Consider the following 27,208-nt stretch of genomic DNA (forward strand, 5'->3'; position numbering starts at 1 on the left):
TAGATAGGTACATGGAGATTAGGAAAATAGAAGAGCTATGTGATAGGATAATTCTAGACAGTTTCTAGAGTAAGTTACATGGTCGGCACAACATTGTGGGCCAAAGGGTCTGTAATGTGCTGTAGGTTTCTATGATTCTATGAAATTCAAGGGGAATCTCCAATCCCACGGAATGGTGACTGGTTGCAACCTGTCATCACAGAGAGAGTGAGGGGGTACGGCAGGGATAGATATTGATATACTGATATGGAACATAAACATAGGCACGGACCAGATGGGCCGAGTGGCCTCTCTAGTGTACATCGTGAGTGTGGTAGATACAGCAAGTACCTGAGACACGGGATTTGATACATAGAAACATAGAAACATAGAAAATAGGTGCAGGAGTAGGCCATTCGGCCCTTCGAGCCTGCACCGCCATTTATTATGATCATGGCTGATCATCCAACTCAGAACCCAGCCTTCCCTCCATACCCCCTGACCCCTGTAGCCACAAGGGCCATATCTAACTTCCTTTTAAACATAGCTAATGAACTGGCCTCAACAGTTTGCTGTGGCAGAGAATTCCACAGATTCACCACTCTCTGTGTGAAGAAGTTTTTCCTAACCTCGGTCCTAAAAGGCTTCCCCTCTATCCTCAAACTGTGACCCCTCGTTCTAGACCTCCCCAACATCGGGAACAATCTTCCCGCATCTAGCCTGTCCAATCCCTTTAGGATCTTATACGTTTCAATCAGATCCCCCCTCAATCTTCTAAATTCCAACGAGTACAAGCCCAGTTCATCCAGTCTTTCTTCATATGAAAGACCTGCCATCCCAGGAATCAATCTGGTGAACCTTCTTTGTACTCCCTCTATGGCAAGGATGTCTTTCCTCAGATTAGGGGACCAAAACTGCACACAATACTCCAGGTGTGGTCTCACCAAGGCCCTGTACAACTGCAGTAGTACCTCCCTGCTCCTGTACTCGAATCCTCTCGCTATAAATGCCAGCATACCATTCGCCTTTTTCACCGCCTGCTGTACCTGCATGCCCACTTTCAATGACTGGTGTATAATGACACCCAGGTCTCGTTGCACCTCCCCTTTTCCTAATCGGCCACCATTCAGATAATAATCTGTTTTCCTATTTTTGCCACCAAAGTGGATAACTTCACATTTATCCACATTAAATTGCATCTGCCATGAGTTTGCCCACTCACCCAACCTATCCAAGTCACCCTGCATCCTCTTAGCATCCTCCTCACTGCTAACACTGCCACCCAGCTTCGTGTCATCCGCAAACTTGGAGATGCTGCATTTAATTCCCTCATCCAAGTCATTAATATATATTGTAAACAACTGGGGTCCCAGCACTGAGCCTTGCGGTACCCCACTAGTCACCGCCTGCCATTCTGAAAAGGTCCCGTTTATTCCCACTCTTTGCTTCCTGTCTGCTAACCAATTCTCCACCCACACCAATACCTTACCCCCAATACCGTGTGCTTTTGGAAGAGGTCTGAGACCAGAAAACACAGCCTCCTAATAGAGGGGGCTGGGATAGAGTGGATGCAGACAGGATGTTTCTCATGATAGGGAGGTGGATATGGAAGAGGTCTGAGACCAGAAAACACAGCCTCCTAATAGAGGGGGCTGGGATAGAGTGGATGCAGAGAGGATGTTTCTCATGATATGGAGGTGGATGGAAGAGGTCTGAGACCAGAAAACACAGCCTCCTAATAGAGGGGGCTGGGATAGAGTGGATGCAGAGAGGATGTTTCTCATGATATGGAGGTGAATGGAAGAGGTCTGAGAGCAGAAAACACAGCCTCCTAATAGAGGGGGCTGGAGGAAGTCAACCTAGAACGATGAGGAGGAATGTATTTACTCAGAGCGTGGAGAATATGTGAAATACTTTGCCACAGATGGCTAAGGAGGACAGGTTATCCGTTATATTTAAGGCAGAGGTTGATAGAATCTTGATTAGTCAGAGCATGAAAGGATACGGAGATAAGACAGGAGATTGTGGTTGGGAGGGAAATCTCTCTTTCCTGATGCAGTTTTTGAGGAAATAACAGCAAATACAGACAAAGGAGAGTTAGTGGTTATTGTTTATTTGGATTTTCAGACATTTGATAAGGTGCGGCACATAAGGCTGCTTAATAAGGTAAGTGCTCATGGTATTACAAGAAAGGTGGAGAGCTTAACAAAGTGTGGTCGCACCCGGAGTAATGCATTTACTCTGGTGGCCCCACTAGAGGAAGGATGTCGAGTCTTTGTAGAGGATACTGAAAACATTAACCAGGATGCTACCTGGATTAGAGGGCATGCGCGATGACGGGAGTTTAGACAAACTGCGACTGTTTTTTCTAGAGCGGAGGAGGCTGAGAGTAGATCTGACTGATGTTTCTGAGTTTATGAGCGGCACAGATATACAAGACAGACAGTATCTTTTCTTCAGGGTTGAAATTTCAAGTAGAACGGGCCATGAATTTAAGATCAGATGGGGATAATTCTAAAGGACATGTGAGGTACGGTTTGTTTTTCAATTTGAGGTTGCGGGTATTTGTCAATTTAACATTATTATTTCGGCCACACTGCGGAATGTACCGTCCTCAGCAAAGTGAGCAAAAGGATTCACTCCCCGGATTACCCCATCCCGGGACTGGTGTCCCATGAGCACTGCCTCCGGGCTCTTACTGTCTGTGTAATTACCCAGGGCATCGCTTGGGGGAGCTCTCCGAACTGAACATACATCGGAGGCTGTTCCGCTGATCCGGAGGTGGAATTACGTCCTCTGGAACTGACTCTGACGTCACAGAGCGCGCTGCTGGAGACGGGGTCCGTTAGAAACTTTGGGAATTAAATCTGTCACGCGGCCATTAAAGGCGCGGGGGAGGGGGTGGGCGGAGAGTCTGTCAAACTGTGGGTGGGGATGTGCACACATTCAGATGTTCACAGTATCAGACTCAGTCCGGATCTGAGCTCCTGCAGAGACTTCAGTTCCTCTTCCCCGGTCCAACTGATCCGATTGTTCCACAGCCTGAAACAGATGGAAGAATGAAGAGGAAATAACAGATTACACAACAGTGTCAGCAACAGAGGACTAGGGTTAATGTTTCAACAACATTCACAGACAAACACAAGCGGACACCCGGCGGATCCGCGGATATTTTATGACATTGAATATGAACGCAATCACTCACCAGATCCGCTCCAGACTCGGGAGGGCCAGTATGAGGCGGCGAAGAGCGGGGACAGATTGATCTGTGAGCGAGTTTGATCCTAGATCCAGCTCTGCCAGTGAATGGGTTGCACTGAGAGCGGAGACGAGATCATCGACACCAGCATCAGTGAGACCGACCTTGTACAACCTGGAGATGAGAGAGAGTGAGGGTGAAGGACACCGAGAGACAGTGGACGCTATGAATCTCGAATGTTTACCAATAAAGAATTACTGATCACATTAATCTTCAGCGTCAGACACCCAGTGACTGTAAACACAATCTCCCACAGTCTTACACTTACCACAGTTTCTGCATTTTACACTCCGAGTTCGTCAGAGCCTCAGACACCAGTTTCACTCCTGAATCTCCTAGTTCATTTTCATTCAGGTTCAGCTCCGTCAGTGAAGGGTTTGTACTGAGAGCGGAGGCAAGATGCTCGGCACCAGAATCTGTGAGACCGACATTGCTCAGCCTGTGGATGAAAGGGAGAGTGTGGGTAAAGGCCACAGAGAGACAGGAGACGGTAGAAATTCCCAGTGTTTATCAGTAATACAATTACTGATCACCTTAATGTTCAGTGTCAGATACCCAGTGACTATAACCGCAATATCCCAGTCTTGCACTTACCATAGTGTCTGTATTTTACACTCTCGATTCCTCAGAGCTGCAGACAGCAGTTTCACTCCTGAATCTCCCAGTTTATTCATCCCAAGTCTAAACACAAATAGACAAATTGATGAACAAATTGATTCAGACAGTGGTTCTGAGGGAATTCCTCTCACCCGGTATTTCAGGAAACATTAAACCCTTCAGAAAATCACTGACCAATTCACATGACTGTCAATGTCCCTCACTGCCCAGCTCCGAATGTTAGTAATTTGGCCTGTCGGTGTGACTCTGTAGACTTTCTATATTCTGTCTCATTCCCCGACGTTTGGAAAAAAGAATCCTGACTAGATGGTAGAAAACTGCAGCGTTGAAGGGCTGGAAAAAGTCCCACAGGGAGGAAGAGTTGTGGATGAGAACGTGTCCATGGGAGATGGCGGAAGAAAAGCCCGCCAGGGGAAAAGGGATAGGCAGAGTAATCCCACAGGAGGAAGGGAGATGGGGAATAGAGATACCACGGGAGGGAAGGGGAATAGAGAAGAAAGATGCCACAGAAGGAAGGGAGATGGCAAAGAGATATCCCCACAGGACAACGGGGGTGGAGAAGAGGGATTCCATGGGAGGACGGGGAATGGAGAAAAGAAATCCCACAGGAGGAAGGGGGATGTGGAATAGAGATACCACGGGAGGGAAGAGGAATAGAGAAGAAAGATGCCACAGAAGGAAGGGAGATGGGAAAGAGATATCCCCGCAGGACGACGGGGGTGGAGAAGAGGGATTCCATGGGAGGACGGGGAATGGAGAAAAGAAATCCCACAGGAGGAAGGGGGATGTGGAAGACAGATGCCACAGGAGGAAGGCGGATGGAGTGGATAATTACCACAGGAGGAAGGAGAATGGAGAAGAAAGATCCCACAGGAGGAAAAATGTATGCAGAGGATAGATCCCAGAGGAGGAAGTGGGATAGGGAAGCGAGATCCCACAATGAAGGAAGATAGGTAAAGAGCCATCCCACAAGATGAAGAGGATATGGCAAAGACAGATCCCATAGGAGGAAAGGGAATGGGGAAGAGAAATCCCATAGGAGGAAAGGGGGATGAAGAAGAGAGATCCCATAGGAGGAAGACAGATGGGGAAGCGAGATTCCACAAGGGGATGTGATGCAGACGTAGATCGCACGGGGAGGGTTGGTCAGAATTGAACCCCACAATTGGAAGAGGTGATAGCCACATGAGTGTTGGGTATCTAGCAGTGAACAAAGTCACACTGTTGGAGTGATCATGATAGTCATACGCGGGGAGAGGGGTTGGGAAGGATAATCTCAGGGGTATTTCTCTCCCTCTCACTGGGACATTCCTCTGACCCTCTCTTGTACTTCATCGGGAAGAGGGTGCGCAGATCCGTCACACCTGCTGCAGTCAGTGTCGGTGTCGATGTCAGTGAGAAGGAACATTGTCAATGGACCTGTCACAGGGAGCGAGAAACACGGCCATTCGTGTGATTTACTACCATTAAACCAACGGCCATTGTTCGCTCATCTGAAGTCTCCAACATCTCTATACATGAAACCACAGGGCACTCCCGTTCTTGATTTACTGACCGATCGCCTATTAATTTGTCACAAAAACTCAATCTGCTTTACCTTTACGTTAAAACAAAATAATGAAATACTTTCACAGATCAGACTGAGAAATAAGTGAAGTTACCCCAACTCCTGGCATTTGTGCAGCCCAGGTACCAGCCGCTGGATTCCTTCACACTGAATGTGGCAGCCAATTAGGTCGATATGTTTTATTGTATCACAGAGTCCGATGACATGAGACAGGACCGCGCAGTCAATCGGGGTCAGTGTCATTCTACTGAATGAAAGTGTTTCCACAGATTCCAGTGCGGCCTGAGCCAGCCCACGATTCTGAGACTCAAACAGGTAGTGCAGTGTGTTCAGGAGGCTCCTTTTACCAGCTTCACTCCTCGTGTTTCCACTCTGGTGTTTAACCTCCTCCCTCACCCAGTCAATCACCCAGCAGGTTGTTTGACGGGGAAATGGTCCCAGAAACTCCTCCAGGCCCCGAGCTGTCATTGGAGAGGAGAGGCCAGCAACAAAACGGAGAAACACCTCAAATCGGCCATCTGTAGTGTTGTGGGCTTCAGTGAGGAATTTCAGGATATCCCCGGGATGCGGATTCAGGAACTGTGCGACTGCCGCTACAAACTCCTGGATGGTGAGGTGTGGGAATGTGTACACCACACATCGGGGAGCATCCTCTCTCTCCAAAAGCTCCATCAAGAACCCAGACAAGAATTGGGAAGGCTTCAGATTGTAGTTGATTAAATCTCCATTTGTAAATACAATCTTCTTGTCAAACACACCTCTGAAGGCCATCTGACCAACCCTGAGTAACACGGCACGGGGGTTCTCGATCTCACGGCCGTGGTTTTTCAGGATGTTGTAAATATAGTAGGAATAGAGTTGGGTTATGGTCTTGGGAACTCGCTGTGGGTCCCTGTCACTTTTTGCGAAGAAGGGTCCCAGTGCCAGAGCGAGGATCCAGCAGTAGGAGGGGTTGTAGCTCATGGTGTACAGGATCTTGTTCTCCTCCACGTGCTTGAAAACAGCTTCTGCTACCGTCTTATCTTCAAAATGCCTGATGAAATATCCCTTCCGTTCTTCATCGACAAATCCCAGGATTTCAGCCCAGGCATTAATTTCTGCCTTTTCTAATAAATGTAATGCTGTGGGGCGGGTGGTCACCAGCACTGAACACCCTGGGAGCAGCTTGTGCTGGATTAAACTGTACACAATATCCGACACTTCACACCACCACTCGGGATCTGGGCACTTGTGCTGAGGTTCTGTATCTCTCCGACTGTCAGCAAAATCGATTTTATGTTTGAATTCATCCAAGCCATCGAATATAAACAGCAATCCCTTTGGGTTTTTCCAAACCTCTCTCAGGAAATTCCCAAAGTAAGGATACTGATCCAAAATAAGTTCCCTCAGGTTTATTCTGCAGTTAATGGAGTTTAAATCCCTGAATTTGAAACTGAAGACAAACTGGAATTGTTGGTATATTTTCCCCGTGGCCCAGTCATAAACAATCTTTTGCACCATTGTTGTTTTCCCGATGCCCGGGACTCCAGCCAATGCTGCCGAACTCCCAGATTTGCATTTACTTTGGGAAAAGCTGCTCTGGAACAACTGATCAGTCCGGAGTTTTTCCAGCTCTCTGTGGAGATGTTGTTTTCTCCACTCCTCGTGGTCTCTGCCTCTCGCCAGCAGCTCGTGTTCCACCAGTCTCCGATCACGAATAGTAGAAATGACCGTGAGCTCAGCGTATCGATCAACCAGCTGGAAAACATTCACCTTCTCCGTCATCAGGATCGTGTTCACTCTCAGTGTTTCAGTTTGTAACCGCAGAGTCTCCTTGTGTTTCTGTTGAACATCTTCCATGGGAACAAAGAAAGAGTCAAAATGTTAGACGCCTGAACTCAGAACTTAGTAAACAACAAATAGTGCAGCACAAAGCTCTTGTATCAATTTAATTTATCAGAATATGTTCATACACTAACGTAAATTTGGTTGCAGTGAATCAGAATTGTGACGAAAAACCAAGTTATCAGAAGATTGATGCTGATGAGAGAGATAAGGGGAACAATGGAGAAACATTCAAAATGCTAATAAGAGAGAAGAGCGAGATTAACGAGAAAGAAACACATTTCAGATATTGACAGACCGATTGCTTTGAACCTGAACTGTTTGAAGTTTGATGGACAGGCGATATCCCAGCAGGGGGATAAAAAGAACAGGTTCGCTAAGGCACGACCCACACCACGAGATCACGAGATAACGAGACTCTGGAAGAGTGGTGTGCCTCCACAAGTTGGTTAAAGTTGGAGGTCTGGTTCGAGGGAACCGACCATAGACTGACAGGGTGAAAAGGAACGATCGGCGGGAACCTGGTGCGTGTGTCCGCCCTTGCCTGGGTGCCCGGTTCACCGCGGAAGAACAGTCGTATCCGGAACGGAGGGATCACAGTCGGTGACCACAGAAGACATAAAAGGGTTCGCCCGAAAGCTAACTGCGAAGAACATCAAAGGTCTGTTTGAATCAAAATTTGCATTCTCTCTCTCTCTCCAACGGCACAACAGCGATTACTGCAAACTGTACTCAGCTGAACTGAACTCTGCGTCACTTGAGACTGATCATTTTACCCCTAGACTGCGATAGAGCTTGGCTGATTCCTGTTACCCTAGTTCTGTGTACACGTGTGTATTATCATTGCTAACCTGTTTCATTTGCATCCTTACGATTAGAGTACTGTGTTAGTTATTTCTTTAATAAAACTTTATTAATTTCTGTTAAACCAGACTCCAACTAAGTGGTCCATTTCTGCTGGTTTGGCAGGTTACGGGGTACGTAACAGAATAAAACAAAAGAAACCTACTGCATGTCGATCAGCAACGTTGTAGGGGTGGTGGGGGTCAGTTATCAAGGTCTCGCAAAGCTGACTCAGACAATCAGAGTTTCTAATCAAACATAAATAATTTATTCACCCTACTATACCACGGATGCTGGACAACTCACTGAGATCATCCAGAAGAATGTCTGGGCCTGCAGATCTGCAGTCTCATGTCCACTAAACAGTATACATGGGAAATACTCAGCAGGACAGGGAGAATAAAAACATAGAAACATAGAAACATAGAAAACCTAGAGAACAATACAGACTCTTCAGGAAACAATGCTGTGCCGAACATGTCACTACCTTAGAATTACCTAGGCTTTATCCATAGCCCTCTACTTTTCTCAGCTCCATGTAGCCATCCAGGAGTGTCTTAGAAGACCCTACCGTTTCTGCTTCCACTAACGTCGCCGGCAGTCCACTCCACGCACTCACCACTCTCTGCGAAAGAAAACTTACCCCTGACATCTCCTCTGTACCTACTTCCAAGCACCTTAAAACTATGTGCTCTCGTGCTAGCCATTTCAGCCCTGGGGAAAAGCCTTTGACTATCCACTCGATCAATGCCTCTCATTATCTTGTACACCTCTATCAGGTCACTTCTCATCCTCCGTCGCTCCAAGGAAACAAGTCCGAGCACACTCATACTGTAAGTCATTCTACCCAATCTAGGAAACATCTTTGTAAATCTCCTCTGCACCTTTTCTATGGTTTCCACGTCCTTCCTGTACTGAGGCGACCAGAATTGAGTACAGTACTCCAAGTGGGCTCTTACCACTGTCCTGTATAGCTGTAATATTACATCTTGGTTCTTAAACTCAATCCCACAACTGATGAAGGCCAACGCACCATATGCCTTCTTAACCACAGAGTCAACTTGCGTTGCAGCTTTGAGTGTCCTATGAACTCGGACCCCAAGATCCCTCTGATCCTCCACACTTCCAAGAATCTTACCATTAATGCTATATTCTGCCATCATATTTGCCCTAAGAAAATAAACCATCTCACACTTATCTGGGTTAAACTCCATTTGCCACTTCTCAGCCCAGCTTTGCATCCCATCAATGTCTCGTTGTAACCTCTGACAGCCCTTCACACTATTCACTACACCCTCAAGCTTCGTGTCGTCAGCAAATTTCCTAACCCATCCCTCCACTTCCTCATCCAGATCATTTATAAAAATCACGAACAGTAGGGATCCCACAACAGATCCCCAAGGCACACCACTGCTCTGGAGAAAGGGAGAGAGTGGATGCTACAGATCTATTATTCAAATCAAACTAAAATTTTGAAAAGCAGGATTATTTCCAATCCCGGTAGCATCTGGTAAAACTCTCCTGCGCCCTCTCCGAGTTCTCCAGATTCTTCCTGTAATGGACTGACAGAATTGAACCAATTCTCCAAGTGCAGCCAAACCAAAGTTTCATACATCTGTAACCTAAAGCTTCGATAGACTTAGTGCTCCGTACAATGAAGTGAACAATGTGATGGTATCTTCTTCATGTACCTGTGTTGTCACACCTAGCGAGCTACAGACATTGACAACAAACTCCCTCTGCACCTCAATGATGTTAGCGTCTGCCAGCTACTTTAAACATCCCCCATACCCGCACACTTTTCTGGATTAAACTCCATCTGCTATTTGCCCACCCGCCCCTGCAACTGATCTATACCCCACTCAACAGGTGTGAAGGCGGATGAAGGCTGAAACAAATCCACCAGCTCCAATCGTCGTGGTTTCCACGCCATTGGAATCAGTTGTTTGATTTGTGAAGTATCGTGTGCTTCTTGGAGTGCAACATCAAGTATTCGTTAAACAAATTCACGCACAAGCGTCTTCGCTCTGGGGGCCACTTCTTCAGAATGAAGACCATCATCCTCGACCTCGAGGGATAGCCACGACGATACCCCACTGGACTCTTTGAGACTCTTTTTCGCTCTCCATTACTCATTGTCACACCTCAGCTTCAGAAACCATATATTTCATTTGCAGACTAAATTTACAACATTTCCCGTCACGGTCACGGGACGGTGACAAACTCGGCTCTAATCCTCTTTGGAACATGCCGGTTCGAAATTCTGATCAGCTGATATATATCGACTCTCACCAGATGGAGATTTGCCCTGTAACAGTTGCTCCTCACCTGACTTCTACCATTTAATCTGCCTTCCCCAATTTAACATCCCCACCCTGTGTATCACCTAAATTGCAGACCTCTCCTTATTCATAACCATCTCAGAACTTGAGTTGTCTTCATTGATCCCGAAACCTCTCCCACTGAATCCCGAGCCCGTCCTGAAATAAGAGATAGCCGATGTCAATGTAGGACCGGGTCTGGATGAGGTGTGGGAAAGTTACTTGCAGTGAAAGTACACCTGAAGAATGTGAAACCTGACGGTACGTCAGGATCCTGACAGGTGTGTGCCAGAGCCTTGTAAAGTAGGTAAAGGGTTTCACATTGTGTGACGGCTCTGGCAGGAGTGTATGGCATCTCGCAGCGTGTAGGTAGACGGCAAGAGGCTTGTGGAGTCTCGCAGCGTGTCAGCCCCTGCCAGGGGTGTGTGGTGTCCAGCGGTGTGTCAGTACCCTGCCAGAGATGTGCAGGGTTTCACAGCGCATTAGGATCCTGCCAGGGGTGTGTGGGGTTTCCAAATAACAGGTATACTGTACATAGGGGTTTATTGTGTAAAGGATCTTGAAAATGACATTTTAGTCTTCACCATGTATCCGGGGCCAGCAAATACCGCTTATATCATCTTCTTAGAGAGTTGAGAGTTCTGAGGAAAACAGCGGTGATCTGGCGCTAAACGATGCAGGCATGTTTTCTCAGTAGTCATTCATTCAACGTATTCGAGTGAGACAGGGAACGTAGGAAAGCATGGATTGTATAAACAGTTAGATTACAGAATGGCAAACTAGTAGAGAAGTTGTTCTTCAAAGATCCAGGGGAGTATCTATTGCATGACATCTATTACAGTCACTGAAAGTGGGCATGCAGGTACAGCAGGCGGTGAAAAAGGCGAATGGTATGCTGGCATTTATAGCGAGAGGATTCGAGTACAGGAGCAGGGAGGTACTACTGCAATTGTACAAGGCCTTGGTGAGACCACACCTGGAGTATTGTGTTCAGTTTTGGTCCCCTAATCTGAGGAAAGACATCCTTGCCATAGAGGGAGTACAAAGAAGGTTCACCAGATTGATTCCTGGGATGGCAGGACTTTCATATGAAGAAAGACTGGATGAACTGGGCTTGTACTCGTTGGAATTTAGAAGATTGAGGGGGGATCTGATTGAAACGTATAAAATCCTAAAGGGATTGGACAGGCTAAATGCAGGAAGATTGTTCCTGATGTTGCGGAAGTCCAGAACAAGGGGTCACAGTTTGAGGATAAAGGGGAAGCCTTTTAGGACTGAGATTAGGAAAAACTTCTTCACACAGAGAGTGGTGAATCTGTGGAATTCTCTGCCACAGGAAACTGTTGAGGCCAGTTCATTGGCTATATTTAAGAGGGAGCCAGGTATGGCCCTTGTGGCTACGGGGATCAGGGGGTATGGAGGGAAGGCTGGGGCGGGGTTCTGAGTTGGATGATCAGCCATGATCATAATAAATGGCGGTGCAGGCTCGAAGAGCCGAATGGCCTACTCCTGCACCTATCTTCTATGTTCAGAAGTGGTTACCTAGAGTGCCAGGATTTAGGTGTTTCAGAAAGAACAGGGAGGAAGACAAAAGGGGTGGGCGTGGTGGCACTGCTGATCAAAGGTAATGTCACGGTTGCAGGAAAGGAGGAAGTTATGCAGGGATTGCCTACTGATTCTCTGTGGGTGGAAGTTATAAACAGGAAGAGGTCAATAACTCTACTGGGCGTTTTTTTTTTATCGACCACCCAATAGTAATATGGACATCGAGCAGCAGATGGGGAAACAGATTCTGGAAAGATGCAAGAATAACCGGGTTGGCGTGGCGGGAGATTTTAATTTCCAAAATATTGATTGGAATCACCCTGGAGCAAGGGCTTCAGATGAGGTGGAGTTTGCTAGGTGTATTCAGGAAGGTTTCCTGATATAATATGTAGATAAGCCTACAAGAGGAGAAGCTGTACTTGATCTGGTATTGGGAAATGAACCTGGTCAAGTGTCAGATCTCTCAGTGGAATAGCATTTTGGAGATAGTTATCACAATTCTGTCTCCTTTACCATAGCATTAGAGCGGGGTAGGAACAGACACGTTAGGAGTGAGGAGAAATATGAAGTAATTGGGCAGGAACTTGGAATCATAAATTGGGAACAGATGTTCTCAGGGAAATGTATGGCAGAAATATGGCAAACGTTCAGGGGATATTTGCGTGGCATTCTGCATAGGTGCGCAGGGTACAGGAACCGTGGTGTACAAAAGCTGTTGAAAATCTTGTCAAGAGGAAAAGAAAAGCTTACGGAAGGTTCAAACATCTAGGCAATGATAGAGACCTAGAAGATTATAAGGCTACCAGGAAGGCGCTTAAGGATGAAATTAGGAGAGCCAGAAGGGGCCATGAGAAGGCCTTGGCAGGCAAGATTAAGGAAACCACCCAAGGCATTCTACAAGTATGTGAAGAGCAAGATGATAAGAGAGCATAGGACCAATCAAGTGTGACAGTGGAAAAGTGAGTATGGAACCGGAAGAGATAGCAGAGGTTCCTAGTAAATACTTTGCTTCAGTATTCACTACGGAAAAAGATCTTGGCGAGCATACAGACATGAAGAAAGAGGATGTGCTGGAGCTTTTGGAAAGCATCAATTTGGATAAGTCTCCGGGACCAGACGAGATGCACCCCAGGTTACTACGGGAGGCGACGGAGGAGATTGATGAGCCTCTGGCAACTATCAATGCATCATCAATGGTGACAGGAGAGGTTCCAGTGGATTGTAGGTTTGTAGATGTTGTTCCCTTATTCAAGAAAGGGAGTAGAGATTGCACCGGAAATTATAGACCAGTGAATCTTACTTCAGGAATTGGTAGGCTGATGGAAAAGACACTGAGAGACAGGATTTATGAACATTCGGAGAGGCATAATATGATTACGAATAGTGAGCATTGTTTTATCAAAGGCATGTCGTGCCTTACGAGCCTGATTGATTTTTTTTTGAGGATGTGACTAAACACATTGATGAAGGTAGAGCAGCAGATGTACAGTATAATGGATTTTAGCAAGGCTTTTGACATGGTACCCTATGCAAGGCTTATTGAGAAAGTGTGAAGTTATACGACCCAAGGGGACATTGCTTTGTGAATCTAGAACTGGCTTGCCCACAGAAGGCAAATTGTGGTTGTAGGTGGTTCATATTCTGCATGGAGGTCGATGACTCAGGGATCTGTTCGGGGTTCCCTTCAGTTCATGAATTTTATAATTGACATGGACGAGGAAGTGGAGTAATGGATTAATAAATTTGCTGATGACACAAAGCTTGGGAGAGTTGTGGATAGTGTGGAGGGCTGTCAGAGATTACAGCGGGACATCGATAGGATGCAAAATTGGGCGGAGGGTGACAGATGGAGTTTAATCCAGATAAGCGTGAGGTGGTTTATATTGGTAGGTCAAATATGATGGCAAAATATAATATCAATGGTAAGACTTTTGGCAGTGTGGAGGACCGGAAGGATTATGGGAACCGAGTCCATAGTACACTCAAAGCTGCTGCGCAGGTTGACTCTGTAATTAAGAAGGTAAACGGTGCATTGGCCTTCATCAACCGTGGGACTGAGTTTAAGAATCGAGATGTAATGTTACGGCTACATAGGACTCTGGTCAGACCCCACCTAGAATACTGTGCTCAGTTCTGGTCACCTCAGTACAGGAAGGATATGGAAAATATAGAAAGGGTGCAGAGGGGATTTACAAGGATGTTGCCTGGATTAGGGAGCATGCATTTTGAGAACAGGTTGAGTGAACTCGGCCTTTTCTCCCTGGAGGATGAGAGGTGACCTGATAGAGGTGTAAAATAATGAGAGGCACTGATCCTGTGGATAGTCAGAGGCTTTTTCCCAGGGTTGAAATGGATAGCATGACAGGGCACAGTTTTAAGGTGCTTGGAAGTAGGTAAAAAGGAGATGTCAGGGGTAAGTTTTTTACGCAGAGAGTGGTGAGTGCTTGGAATGATCTGCCGGTGGTGGAGACGGATACGATAGCGTCTTTTAACAGACTCCTGAATAGAGCTTCGAAAAATAGAGGGCTATGCGTAAACATAGGTAATTTCTGAAGTAACTGACATTACTCAATGTTAGGCGCAGCATTGAGGGCCGATGGGCCTGCATTGTGCTGCAGGTTTTCTATGTATCTATGTTTCTAAGTCGGTGTGAGAATTCTACAGCTGTATCTGTTCCCTTGGCAAGCAGCATGAAGAACATTGAAGAATAATTTTGCAGGCAATTTGTAGAGATATACTAAGTCAGTGGTGCAAGGAAACTGAAGGGTTTTGGTGGCAGAATATGGACCAAAACAATAATTACGGAAGTGTGAGGTCTTTCTAAAATTCCTAATTAGCCTATCTCAGGTCCTATAAGAACAATAACATATTTGGAATTTGTTCTTGGACATGAGAGATGCTGAACCAGGACACTGGCGGGGATTCCATATGTTTCTGATGAAGACTTTCGAATACTGAGATACAACATTGGCTACTGTAAGATTAACAACTGTTGCAATATCTGTCTTTCCTTCGCCCTCTCCTCTGTTAGATGTGCAGTTGGGTGATACAACACTGTCTGTGAATATGAACCTTTTCGGACTCAGAGCACTTGCACTGCCCAAGGCTCCATTTTCACAGATGCAATGTGCTTATGGATGAAGTGAGCTTCTCATCACTCTGGTACAATTTAATTTATCTCATTTTTTTTAATCGATTTCCTCAGTTCCTCTCACCTTTCTCGTCGCATTAACACAACACTGGGTTTCTCTGACCTAATTGACAGCTCTTAGCCGTCCACAGTTTCCATTGCACACCACAGGCAGACATGAATTTCAGTTCTGTGGATTTTGCAACCCCCACTGCCCCCCGCCCCACACTCCCCTCACCTCCACTGTCTCCTGATGGACTTCCCATTGTTTCGGGGGCGGGATTGGACAGGTTAGTTGGAGTATGACCTGTTCTGTTATTTAAAGGGAAGCTGTTACTGGTATTCTGTGGCTAGAACTTCAATCGATGTCCAACTCGAAGAACTGATGATCTGTGGGGACTGACGGAGTTTAGAGAAATGATTTAGGATGAGGGATGTTCGGCAGTGGGGAAGGGGGAGAGAGGCAGGTAGGGTGAGGTTTTGACCTTTTGGGGTGCCGAGGTTTCCCAGATTTCCCCTCCACCGGATTGCTCCTTTGCCTGCTCTGACCCCGGTGGAAGCAGCTGTAGTTCCAGGCACCAGAGAGGAGCCACCCCTTTCCTCAAGTCCCGACTCTCAGCCCCGTTCCTCATTATGTCCTTTGAAAACTCTTCCTCCAGGAGACAATGTCTCTATGTGCCTTAATTTGTACTGTGTCACAGTGACAACATTTACCTGGTCAAACCTCCGTGGCTCATCAATATAACCGTTCTGCACAAGTATCAGCGGTTGGTGGAAACAGCATTTTTCTTCACCTACCTTTCAGCTCACTGGGGATCTCCCGTAAACCTTGAGCGGGATCTGATCGCTCGTACGGTGCACAACCTGTTTAATTTTAAACAATTTGGTGAAATCAGATGTGTTGAATTATAAAGTGTGCATTGTTTGAATCCGAATTGAGATTAATCTCTACCATTTCTTACCATATTCCTGTATTTCTTTAAGTATTTTGTCCAACTTTGGGACGCCATTCCGCATTTTCACAAACGATTCCCACATCACCCTCCGGGCGCGGGAGCCTCTCTCAATCACCAGGCTCAAGAGGAGTTTTGAACCATCCGCCAACTCTCCCTTATCAGCGAGATCAGAGAATTTCTGTGAGGTGTAGAAATGAACATATTGGGGACTGCCAGATTCACAGAGAATGCGAAGTAAACGATGTGCCCTTTATCGGGATCACACGGCCGGTTGCCGATCCTCTCTGGAGATGGGCTGTACATTCAGAGCAGAGCACAGAGAGGGGACTGGCCCACCAGTCAATGAGATCCTGGTTGGTCTGTGACAGCTTTGTTACAATGACTCCAACCCATAAATAATTCCTCATCAGATTTGACAAGAAGAAATCATAAAATATGATTTATCATAAAGCAGATGAACAAAGAAGTCAAGAAGCTTTTTTTTATAACACGTGTTCAGTCTCAGAGAAGTTACAGAAAAGATGATGCAATTAATCTTCTAAGTCTGCCAGTGTCCAAAATGACGGCGGCTGGCACCTACTGTATTTCCATTGCCTTTTTTGGTGGCGTTTTTTCAGTGCTTACATCACAACATCGCAACATGGTAGTATACCGCGAATGACACAGTTTGCAGTTACAAATTATAACACAAGCACCTCCACCCAAAAGAGAACACTGTCGAGCTCCTGTGACACCCACAGATGATGCCCAGGTTTTCACTGAAATCCTACGGTCACGCTCTGCGATCATCCTAAACCGAAATATCGTATCATATTTCTATTTAATCTCCATTATGTTAAGCCTATACAACAGTTACCCGCTTCCCTCGCTGTGAAAATGAGCAATCACCCACCAGTCCGGGGGATATTTTCACCCCTCTTCTGTCATTGGTGCAGATTCATAATTTTGTGATTGTACAGGGCATGCAAAATTTGGGCACCCCTGTTCAAAATTTCTGTTATTGTGAATCGTTAAGTCAGTACAAAATGAGATGATCTCCAAAAGACATGAAGTAAAGATGAAAACAACAGGAATTCTGCAGATGCTGGAAATTCAAGCAACATACATCAAAGTTGCTGGTGAACGCAGCAGGCCAAGCAGCATCTATAGGAAGAGGCGCAGTCGACGTTTCAGGCCGAGACCCTTCGTCAGGACTAACTGAAGGAAGAGTGAGTAAGGGATTTGAAAGCTGGAGGGGGAGGGGGAGATGCAAAATGATAGGAGAAGACAGGAGGGGGAGGGATAGAGCCGAGAGCTGGACAGGTGATAGGCAAAAGGGGATACGAGAGGATCATGGGACAGGAGATCCGGGAAGAAAGACAAGGGGGGGGGGATGACCCAGAGGATGGGCAAGAGGTATATTCAGAGGGACAGAGGGAGAAAAAGGAGAGTGAGAGAAAGAATGTGTGCATAAAAATGAGTAACAGATGGGGTACGAGGGGGAGGTGGGGCCTTAGCGGAAGTTAGAGAAGTCGATGTTCATGCCATCAGGTTGGAGGCTACCCAGACGGAATATAAGGTTTTGTTCCTCCAACCTGAGTGTGGCTTCATTTTTACAGTAGAGGAGGCCGTGGATAGACATGTCAGAATGGGAATGGGATGTGGAATTAAAATGTGTGGCCACTGGGAGATCCTGCTTTCTCTGGCGGACAGAGCGTAGATGTTCAGCAAAGTGGTCTCCCAGTCTGCGTCGGGTCTCACCAATATACAAAAGGCCACATCGGGAGCACCGGACGCAGTATATCACCCCAGTCGACTCACAGGTGAAGTGATGCCTCACCTGGAAGGACTGTTTGGGGCCCTGAATGGTGAATAGTAAAGATGAAACATTATTTTCAACATTTTAAACAAGATTAGTGTATTATTTTTGTTTTGTACAATTTTAGTGTGAAAAAAAAAGGAAAGGAGCATCATGTAAAAATTTGGGCACCCCAAGAGATTTGAGCTCTCAGATAACGTCTCAGACCTTAATTAGCTTGCTAGGGCTATGGATTGTTCACAATCATCGTTGGGAAATGCCAGGTGATGCAAATTTCAAAGCTTTATAAATACCCGGAATCTTCAAACCTTGTCCCAACAATCAGCAGACATGGGCTCCTCAAAGCAGCTGCCTAGCGCTCTGAAAATTAAAATAAATGATGCCCACAAAGCAGGAGAAGGCTATAAGAAGATAGTAAAGCGTTTTCAGGTAGCCGTTTCCTCAGTTCATAATGTAATTAAGAAATGGCAGTTAACAGGAACGGTGGAGGTCAAGTTGAGGTCTGGAAGACGAAGAAAGCTTTCGAGAGAACTGCTCGTAGGATTGTTAGAAAGGCAAATCAAAACCCAGTTTGACTGGAAAAGACCTTGAGAAAAGTTTTGCAGACTCTGGAGTGGTGGTGTACTGTTTTACTGTGCAGCGACACCTGCACAAATATGACCTTCATGGAAGAGTCATCAGAACATAACCTTTTCTGCGTCGACAAAATTCAGCGTCAGAAGTTTGCAAAGGAACATCTAAACAAGCCTAGTGTATTTTGGAAACATGAAGTTGAAATAGAACTTTTTGGCCGCAATGAGCAAAGGTATGTTTGGAGAAAAAAGGGTGCAGAGTTTCATGAAAAGAACACCTCTCCAACTGTTAAGCACAGGGGTGGATCGATCATGCTTTGGGCTTGTGTTGCAGCCAGTGGCACGGGAAACGTTTCACTGGTACAGGGAAGAATGAATTCAATTAAATACCGGCAAAATTCTGGAAGCAAACATCACACCGTCTGTCTTCTACAACAGGATAATGATCCTGGAAAACATCCTCAAAAATACAAAATGGACTACCTGAAGAGGCGCAAGCTGAAGGTTTTGTCATGGCCCTCTCAGTCCCCCGACCTAAATGTCATCGAAAATCTGTCGATAGACGTCAGAAGAGCAGGGCACGCAAGGCGGACCAAGAAATCAGAAAACTAGAAGCCTTTTGCAAGGACGAATGGGCGAAAATCCCCCAAACAAGAGTTAAAAGACCCTTAGCTGGCTACAGAAAGCGTTTACATTATGTGATATTTGCCAAAAGGGGTGTTACTGAGTACTGACCATGCAGGGTGCCCAAACATTTGCTTCGGGCCCTTTTCCTTTTTTGTCATTTTAAAACTGTAAAAGATGGAAATTAAAAAAAAAGACTTGCTTAAAATATTAAAGAAATGTGTTATCTTTAACTTTATGCCTTTTGGAAATCAGGTCACCTTTTACTCGTTTAACTATTCACAGTAACAGAAATTTTGACCAAGGGTGCCCAAACTTTTGCATGCCACTGTATATTCAGTATTTATTTCCCAGTTGTACATTTATCTACTTTAATATCTGGTGAGTCATATTTCGGACACCTATGATGTGTGAACATTCAAACCCGTTCTCTCGCTCACTTACCCGATGTTCCTCTTCAGTTAACTGATTCTCGAACGTTAACGCCAGGCTCATTCCGTGCACCACTCCTTCCATCGCCTGCTCCAGCCTGTCCCGGTAGAAGTCAATCAACTGCAGAAGCTTGAAATCGCTCCAGGTTGCCAGGAGCTCGGTGATTACTGAGCTCGGACCTGTGAAGCGAAGCGAAGGAAACTGAAGACATTATCGAACCTTTATTGCTCAACACCTTTCTATCTACACCCTAAGGTCGGTGCACCATGTTACCAAACAAAATCAGAAATAGACACACACAGGTGTGACCATTTTGAAGCACAAATCAGGGAAGGACTTACACAGCGAAAGACATGGCACTGAGAAATATAGATGCAACTCCAAGGAATTTAATTAATTGATAGTGGCGTCACGCGGAGACAGGGTATTAAAGAGAGCCCTGGAACATTGAATTTTATTAACCTAGCTACTGAGTAGAGAGATTGGAGCTGTATGAGTCGTTCGTGAGGTCTTGTTTGGAGTATTGCGTGCAGTTACACCTTAGATCGGCTTCAAAATATTTCAATTCTCATTAACCCCACCTGCATTTCCCACTTCTTGAGCTGAATGGTTTGAGGTAGTTAACATTAAACAGGTTTGTGAAAGTAAAAGTTAAAACGAAGATTAGGAACAGTATTCTGCTTAGTCTGACATCAGTGATGTGAACAATTCTCGGCCATTGTAGAAGCTGTATCAGGAGAAAATTCAAAAGACCTAACAAATTCAACAATGCTTTGTGAAACATAAGTCACACTGGCTGAAACCCTTGGAATACTTTTGCTGATGCAACTAGCAGAATATATAAGGCGAGACCAGCGAATGTAGAATATTAGGATTTTCAGTAAAATCACACATTACAGATTATCAGGCAAGCGTAAACCACGAGGGGTTGCGGATAAAGTAATGATACGGACACGAATTTGTTGGTCGAATTACATAGACTAGGCATAAATTGATTGTTTTCCGAATGGCAATGAGTGAGGAGTGGTACCACCGGAATCAATGCCAGGACCCGAGCTATTCAGAACGGCTATTTCCACGAGGGAAATAAATGAAACATCTCCATGTTTCTGTATGACGTAAATCTGGATGGAAGGCGAGAATCGAAGAGACAGGCTGCGACAGATTTAAATTTGTCTACGAAGTTGAGAAATACCTAGCAGATACAGTACGAATAACAAATATACGATTGGCCACTTTGGTGGAAATGACAGGACGGCTGCGTACCCGGGTGTTTTTCTGATGTTGACGCCACTGAGTCTCGTCCCTCGTCGGCTCCATCAGCCATTGTGAAGACGGATGTTAACAGATTCCGGTTCTCTGCAAGAAACAAAATCAAGAGTAGGGTCAGGTATTAATTTAGGTATAAAGGAAATAGCTGATATTTGTATAGAACAACATACTGCCAAAAATATAGTCCTTCCCAATGAAATCATGATATGGCTTGATCCTGCACACACCCAGACAACTCCTGGAATATACTTTATGGCCGGATTACTGGATGAGATGCCCGTGCTTTTCCAGGCAATCCCGTGGCATGGAGCAAGAGTGAGATGTCACACCGGCTTGTCAAGTCAACTGAACGTCAATGCGGGTTGGAGGTCCTGAGCAGGGAGCACATACAGCTTGTGCCCTCCGACCACTAGTGGCGCTATGGTGATCAATGGACATCTAGTACAACAGCGAGTGCTCAAACACCTCTGCTGACCTTGGCACATCTATTCCTCACTTCGCCAAATTGTACACGTTTCTCCATCGCACCTGATTCTCAGAGTCTCCTTCCATTTTTTTTTAAATTACGAAGTATTGACGTCACTGGCAAGACTACATATCTTGTTTCAGGCAATATGGAAAAGCCCGTGTACAGCATCGCGACGTCTTGCCTTAAACCACTATATTTTCACCGGCAGGGGTCAGCGCCTAAATTGCTGTCAGGATTTATTGGAGCATATCATCTGGTGACCACTGGATCGTTACATCCAATACAGCAAGTTTTACAAAAAATCTTCAAAATAATTTTAAATGCGGCAATTATTCAACAAGACAGGCATTGTATATATTGTTTTCAGGTCGAGGGACCATAATCAGAATTGAGCCTGTCCACAGCTGTTCCCCAATCTGCTGAACATTTCCAGTATACTCTGTTTACGTTTCACATTTCCCTCATCGAAGATTTATTTTAATTATTTAATGGATAAGAATTTCGTCAATTGACTGTAAAAAAAATCCTGCAAAATTAAGCAAGACTATTGGAATACCATTCTATTTCCCTAATGCGACAATTTTCAATGTTTTATTAGATAGAGTACGAAAATAACAGCATGGAGCATAACCTCGATGCGTCCCTTATCTCGTTTCATTGGGTCTGCACCCGAGATGACACTTTGACTGCCGAGTGGCAGTCACCAGACCTTGATAAAATCACAGACCTGGGGATCGGGACGACACGCGGTCTGGGGATAGGGGTGCCGTGCGGACTTGGTATGGTTGTGGTGGTGTTGCTTACTGTGAATAACTCTCCTTGTAGCTCGCAGACAATGAAACCGAACAGAGAAATAATACATTTAAGGCCACGTGTTTCTTAGTTATCCGGACAACAATTGGGCAATATCTGAAGCTTATTGAACAGTTGCGTGCATCTGTGAAATGACTGTATTTCATAGCAATACCTTCACCGAAAGTAAGAGAGCAGCACACACAAACTTCTGGAAGAATTGAGCAGATAAGGCAGCTTCTATGGAGAGGAATATTACGGTCGACGTTTCAGATCCGAGACGTTTGATCCGGACGTCGATTACTTATTCTTCTCCCGAGGTGCTGCTTGACCTGCTCAGTTTTGTGTGTGTTGCGCTGGATTTCCAACATTCTCAGATCGCTTGTTTTGTGACTGAACTATATATTTCTCAGTAACCTACCTTGTACTGGGTCTCCCGATTCGGATCTCTTTGAGTTCGTTATTGTTTTAGTGGGTAAATGTGCTCTGCGGAGTAAATATTACTTCCACTTGATAATCAGAAACAATAAGACGGCTTTATCAGTCGACACGCTTCTCCGCCCACCATCCCGCCCCCACCCTGTACCCCAAGCATTTACTGTATTCGGTTATGATCGGATTAATGCGCTCAGATTAATTCACCGGGACGTCAGCAGTACACCGGACATTCAAGAGTGTCAGGGAAGTGAGGTTTGTGCAGTGAAATTTACGACTGAGACGGTACTCAGGAGACTTAATGGTCTGAGGGTGGATAAATCTCCTGGACCCGATGGAGTGCACCCACGGGTTCTGAAGAAAGTAGCTCCAGCGATTGTGGTGGCGTTTACGATGATCTTTCAAGAATCGATAGATTCTGGCATTGTACCGGATGACTGGAAAATTGCAAATGTTACTCCGCTAACTAACAAGGGTGAGAGGCAGCAGAAAGGAAAAAATGGACCTGTTAGCCTGATATCAGTGGTTGGGCAGTTGTTGGAATCGATTGTTAGTGATGAGATTACGGCGTACCTGGAGCCACATGACAAGATAGGCCAACGCCAGCATCGTTTCCTGAAAGGAATATCCTGCCTGACAAACGTACTGCAATTCTTTGAAGAATTTATAAGCAGTGTATACAAAGGAGATGCAGTAGAAATGGTGTACTTGGATTTTCAGCAGGCCTTTGATAAGGTGCCGCACATGAGGCTGCTTAGCAAGATAAAAGCCCATGGGATTACAGGGAAATTACTAGTATGGATGGAGCACTGGCTGGTCGGCAGAAAGCAAAGAGTGGAAATAAAGGGAACCATTTCTGGCTGGCTGCCGGTTACCGGTGGAGTTCACAGGGTCGGTTTTGGGACCGTTACTTTATACGATGTATGTCAATGATTTAGACGATGGTATTAAGAGATTTAGATTAGATTAGATTATGAGGACACGCAGTCCTCTTTTATTGTCATTTGTGGCTAAATTTGCCGATGGTACAAAGATAGACGGAGGAGTGGGTTATGTTGAGGAAACAGAGAGCATGCAGAGAGACTTAGATAGTTTAGGGGAATAGGCAAAGAATTGGCAAATGAAATCCAATGTTGGAAGGTGTATGATCATGCACTTTGGTGGAAGAAATAAACGGGCAGACTGTTATTTAGATGGGGAAAGCATTAAAATGCAGAGATGCCAAGAACTTGGGAGTCCTTGTGCTGCAAGATGCCAGAAAGGTTAACCTGAAGGTTGAGTCGGTTGTGAAGAAGGCGAATGCAATGCTGGCATTCATTTCTAGAGGTATAGAATATAAGAGCCGGGATGTGATGTTGAGGCTCTATAAGGCAATCGTAAGACCACACTTGGAGTATTGTGCAATTCTGGGCTTCTTATTATAGAGAGGATATACTGACATTGAACAGGGTTCAGAAAAGATTCACTAGAATGATTCGAGGAATGAGAGGGTTACTGTAGGAGGAACGTCTGACATCTCTTGGGCTGTATTCCCTGGAGTTCAGGAGAATGAGGGGGGATCTCATAGAAACATTCCAAATGTTAAAAGGACTGAAAAGATTAGATATGACAAAGTTATTTCCCATTGTGGGGGATGCTAGGACAAGAGGGCACGACTTCAGGATTAAAGGACGTCCTTTTAGAACTGGAATGCAGAGACATTACTTTAATCAGAGGGTGGTAAATCTGTGGAAATCCACAAGCGGCTGTGGAGGCCAAGTCACTGGGTGTATTTAAGGCAGAGATAGACAGGTTCCTGATTAGCCAGGGCATTAAAGGGTTTGGGGTGAAAGCGGGGGAGTGGGCGTGAGTGGATGAAGTGGAGAAGCGCACGATTGAATGGCGGAGCAGAATCGAGGGGCCGAATGGCCCACTTCTTCTCCTATATTTTATGGTTTAATGCCGCGACGCCTCGCACAGAATTGGACCGTTAATTGGCTATGTTTTTGAAAACAGGGGCATCGGGAATAATTAGGTCCAGATCTCATAAATGTTCATATTCGGGATAGGGGAGGGCTGTCTGAATAGGAAATACAACCATTAGCCACTCTATTCGGTGGATATGTATACCAGCTCGTCAATGCGATCCATGTGGCAGCAGCTCAAAACATAAAAACATGCAGGCATGGTCAATACGTAAGAAGGGTGTTCAGGGGAAACTTCAAGATGGGGAACAAAAGTGATCCAAGCGTCTTTGACCGTGGGAGGATTGTTGGTGCCAATATCTCAGAAACTATTCAGCTCCTGGGACATTCACGCACAAATTGTTCCGTTTACAGAGAATCGTGCAAAAAACAAAAGCCAAAAAAAAAAACAAATCGAGTGTGCGAGAACATCGCCCTAATGAGAGAGATCAGGGAGACCGGCCAGGCGGAAACCGGCAGTTCTGTGGGCGAGAACCCGCTCTAATGAGAGAGATCAAGGGAACTGCTCTGACTGATTCAGTCTGATAGGAAACCGGCAGTTATCTGGGCGAGAACCCACTCTAATGAGAGAGATCAAGGGGATTGGCCAGACTGATTCAGTCTGATAGGAAACCGGCAGTTATCTGGGCGAGAACCCGCTCTAATGAGAGAGATCAAGGGGATTGGCCAGACTGATTCCGTCTGATAGGAAAGCAGCAGCAAATCAAATATGCACACGTTATAAAAGTAGTGTGCAGTGCAGCATCACTGAACGGGTAACATACCGAGCATTGAACTGGACGAGCAACAGTAGCAGAAGGTCCCGAACATAGACTCAGTTTCCACTTCATTAGGTACAGAACGAACATAATAAAGCGCCCACTGTGTCTGCACTTCGGTATGTTTTTATCAACAGCCAGTGAATTCACTTGGAGAAAATTTATATTAAATACCATTACCTGCTGTATCCTGTCATTGCTAAAAAAAAAAATTACGCATACAAAAAAAAACAGATCCATAAAGCCATGCAATTTTAGAGACCGCATTGATCTGGTAGTAACACTAGACGGATTGCCGTGACGAGTGGGCGTATTGAAACACCGTGATTTTTCCCCGTATAGTCTCTGTTCCTACCTTGTGCTCAACTCCCGAGTCTGGTCCCAGCGTATCGAAGCAGCTGAATTTTATTTTGGAACTTTTTGGATATCCCCCTCCCCCTCCCACTTTCAAATCTCTTACTAGCTCCTTCTTCAGTTAGTCCTGACGAAGGCTCCCGGCCTGAAACGTCGACTGTACCTCTTCCTAGAGATGCTGCTTGGCTGCTGCGTTCAGCAGAAACTTCGATGTGTGTTGCTTGAATTTTCAGCATCTGCAGATTTCCTCGTGTTTGAGCTGAATTTTATGTGCTCTAAGTGTAAGGGAACACACCCTGAGCAAGGATCAGTTGATAACACGCTCATAAACCTAAACAGCACACTTTTCAGCACGTAACGCCACATACGGTTTCACAACGCTTATGTTAAAGCATTTTTATCGCTTGAATGCGTATTTCTAACATATGGTTCCAACCCGAGCTACAACGGCAGTGCACAATTTCAATGAGTACCTTTCACTGGAAAATTTGATCTGCTCCAGAGAGGAATCACAACCCACATCCCGGTTCCATTCGGTTGGTGTCGGCGCTCTGATTTATTATTCACCCTGGACCCAGTTTATTGCCAGACTATAAACTCCAGTGACAGCGCAGGGCAAAGACCGCTGCGTTTACTGCACAGGCACCGCAGAAGGAAGAACTCTGTTAGGTGTGATCATATATTTTGCCTTTGGAATGTGTATATTTTTTATGAACACTGGATCCTTCCTTTCTCCAGTCTTAACTGCTCTCCCATCGCGTAGACTTGCGCTGATCTTAAAGTTAGCCCGTTTATAAAGCCAGCTTTAGCAGTTGTCTGATGGTGGTCTATTGGAATAATGGGCCAGTTGGGGAGAAACATGCCGAGATTACCATCTCTCCCAGATAGCTACGGGTCAAAGTCGACAGCAGATTAAGAAACCCCTTCTCCTTCACTTTACTACTCACACACTGGAAACACGTTACCATATCATAGCAGCAATCACATCAAATTACGACCATTCTCGCCTGTGAATTTGCCTGATGTCTAATTTATTTTATACATACACTTACTGTTCTGCGTCAGTGGTCGATAGAAGACTCCTGAACATAAAATTAGCTGGATCTTTCATCTGTCAATGTGTTCTGTGGTATCAGCGGCCTTAGACCTGCTTCTGCGAATAAACTCGTTAAAATTTTATGGACCCTAACAGTAGGTAAACACACCTTCAGATAATAACACACTCATAACCTGAACTTCACCCTTTACGATACACCCTGTTTCATCACGCTTTTCTGCAAACACGGAAATACTCATTTTACATCAATGAGTCTTTGTAACATGTGTTCCGAGTCAAAAAATTATTAATTCAGAGCACCATAGCAGTGGCCACGTTTTCTCTAGAAAAATTGTCTACTGCAGAGAGGAATCGCAACCTGCAGTTGGTTCGATTCGGTTGGTGTCGGCGCTTCGATTTATTCTTCAGCTTGGGACCAGTTTGTTGTCACTCTATAAACTCCAGTCACAGCTCAGGGCGAAGTCCGCTGTGGACGTATTACACAGAGGCAGCAGAAGGAAGGACGCTGTGAAATATCATGAACTATTATACATTTTTCATTTTTTCCCCTTTTGAACACAAGACATTTTCCCTCTCCTGGTTTTAACTTTGGCCCAGCTGCCTGGAGCCGCACTGGTATCAGAGTCAGCCCGATAATAA

General features: G+C 45.4%; 1 protein-coding gene and 1 pseudogene across 5 annotated transcripts; both read right to left on the reverse strand.

Annotated features, from left to right (window-relative positions):
* Positions 1-27,208, reverse strand: part of LOC134342287 (zinc finger protein 850-like) — an 86,599-nt pseudogene that overhangs the window by 7,319 nt on the left and 52,072 nt on the right.
* LOC134342285 (NACHT, LRR and PYD domains-containing protein 3-like) lies at positions 1,196-26,068 on the reverse strand. 5 transcript variants are annotated; one of them, XM_063040257.1, is made up of 11 exons: positions 25,986-26,030; positions 22,423-22,487; positions 20,735-20,827; positions 19,481-19,647; positions 16,049-16,220; positions 15,885-15,950; positions 5,518-7,255; positions 3,833-3,919; positions 3,507-3,677; positions 3,185-3,352; positions 1,197-3,021 (listed from the first exon to the last, which is right to left on the reverse strand). In XM_063040257.1, the coding sequence occupies exons 3-11, from the start codon at positions 20,793-20,795 to the stop codon at positions 2,934-2,936; spliced, it is 2,718 nt and encodes a 905-aa protein (XP_062896327.1). In that variant the 5' UTR covers positions 20,796-20,827; positions 22,423-22,487; positions 25,986-26,030; the 3' UTR covers positions 1,197-2,933. The 5 variants fall into 5 exon arrangements, with proteins under 5 accessions (XP_062896324.1, XP_062896327.1, XP_062896326.1 ...); XM_063040256.1 differs by lacking the exon at positions 25,986-26,030 and adding an exon at positions 25,514-25,769; XM_063040254.1 differs by lacking the exons at positions 22,423-22,487; positions 25,986-26,030 and adding an exon at positions 25,619-25,937 and having other exon boundaries at positions 1,196-3,021.

This window comes from Mobula hypostoma, unplaced genomic scaffold (genome assembly GCF_963921235.1).
Source record: "Mobula hypostoma unplaced genomic scaffold, sMobHyp1.1 scaffold_56, whole genome shotgun sequence".
In the NCBI taxonomy this organism is placed as follows: Eukaryota; Metazoa; Chordata; class Chondrichthyes; order Myliobatiformes; family Myliobatidae; genus Mobula; species Mobula hypostoma.

What these genes read in the sequence shown, in the direction of transcription:
- LOC134342285 (XM_063040254.1), bottom strand. Translation starts at nt 25,748, where the DNA reads ATGCTGAAAATTCAAGCAACACACATCGAAGTTTCTGCTGAACGCAGC. An exon ending in TGTAAAATGCAGAAACTGTG is followed by an intron (nt 3,353 to 3,506) that starts GTAAGTGTAAGA and finishes TCTCATCTCCAG; the next exon opens with GTTGTACAAGGTCGGTCTCA. An exon ending in CCGAGTCTGGAGCGGATCTG is followed by an intron (nt 3,022 to 3,184) that starts GTGAGTGATTGC and finishes CATCTGTTTCAG; the next exon opens with GCTGTGGAACAATCGGATCA.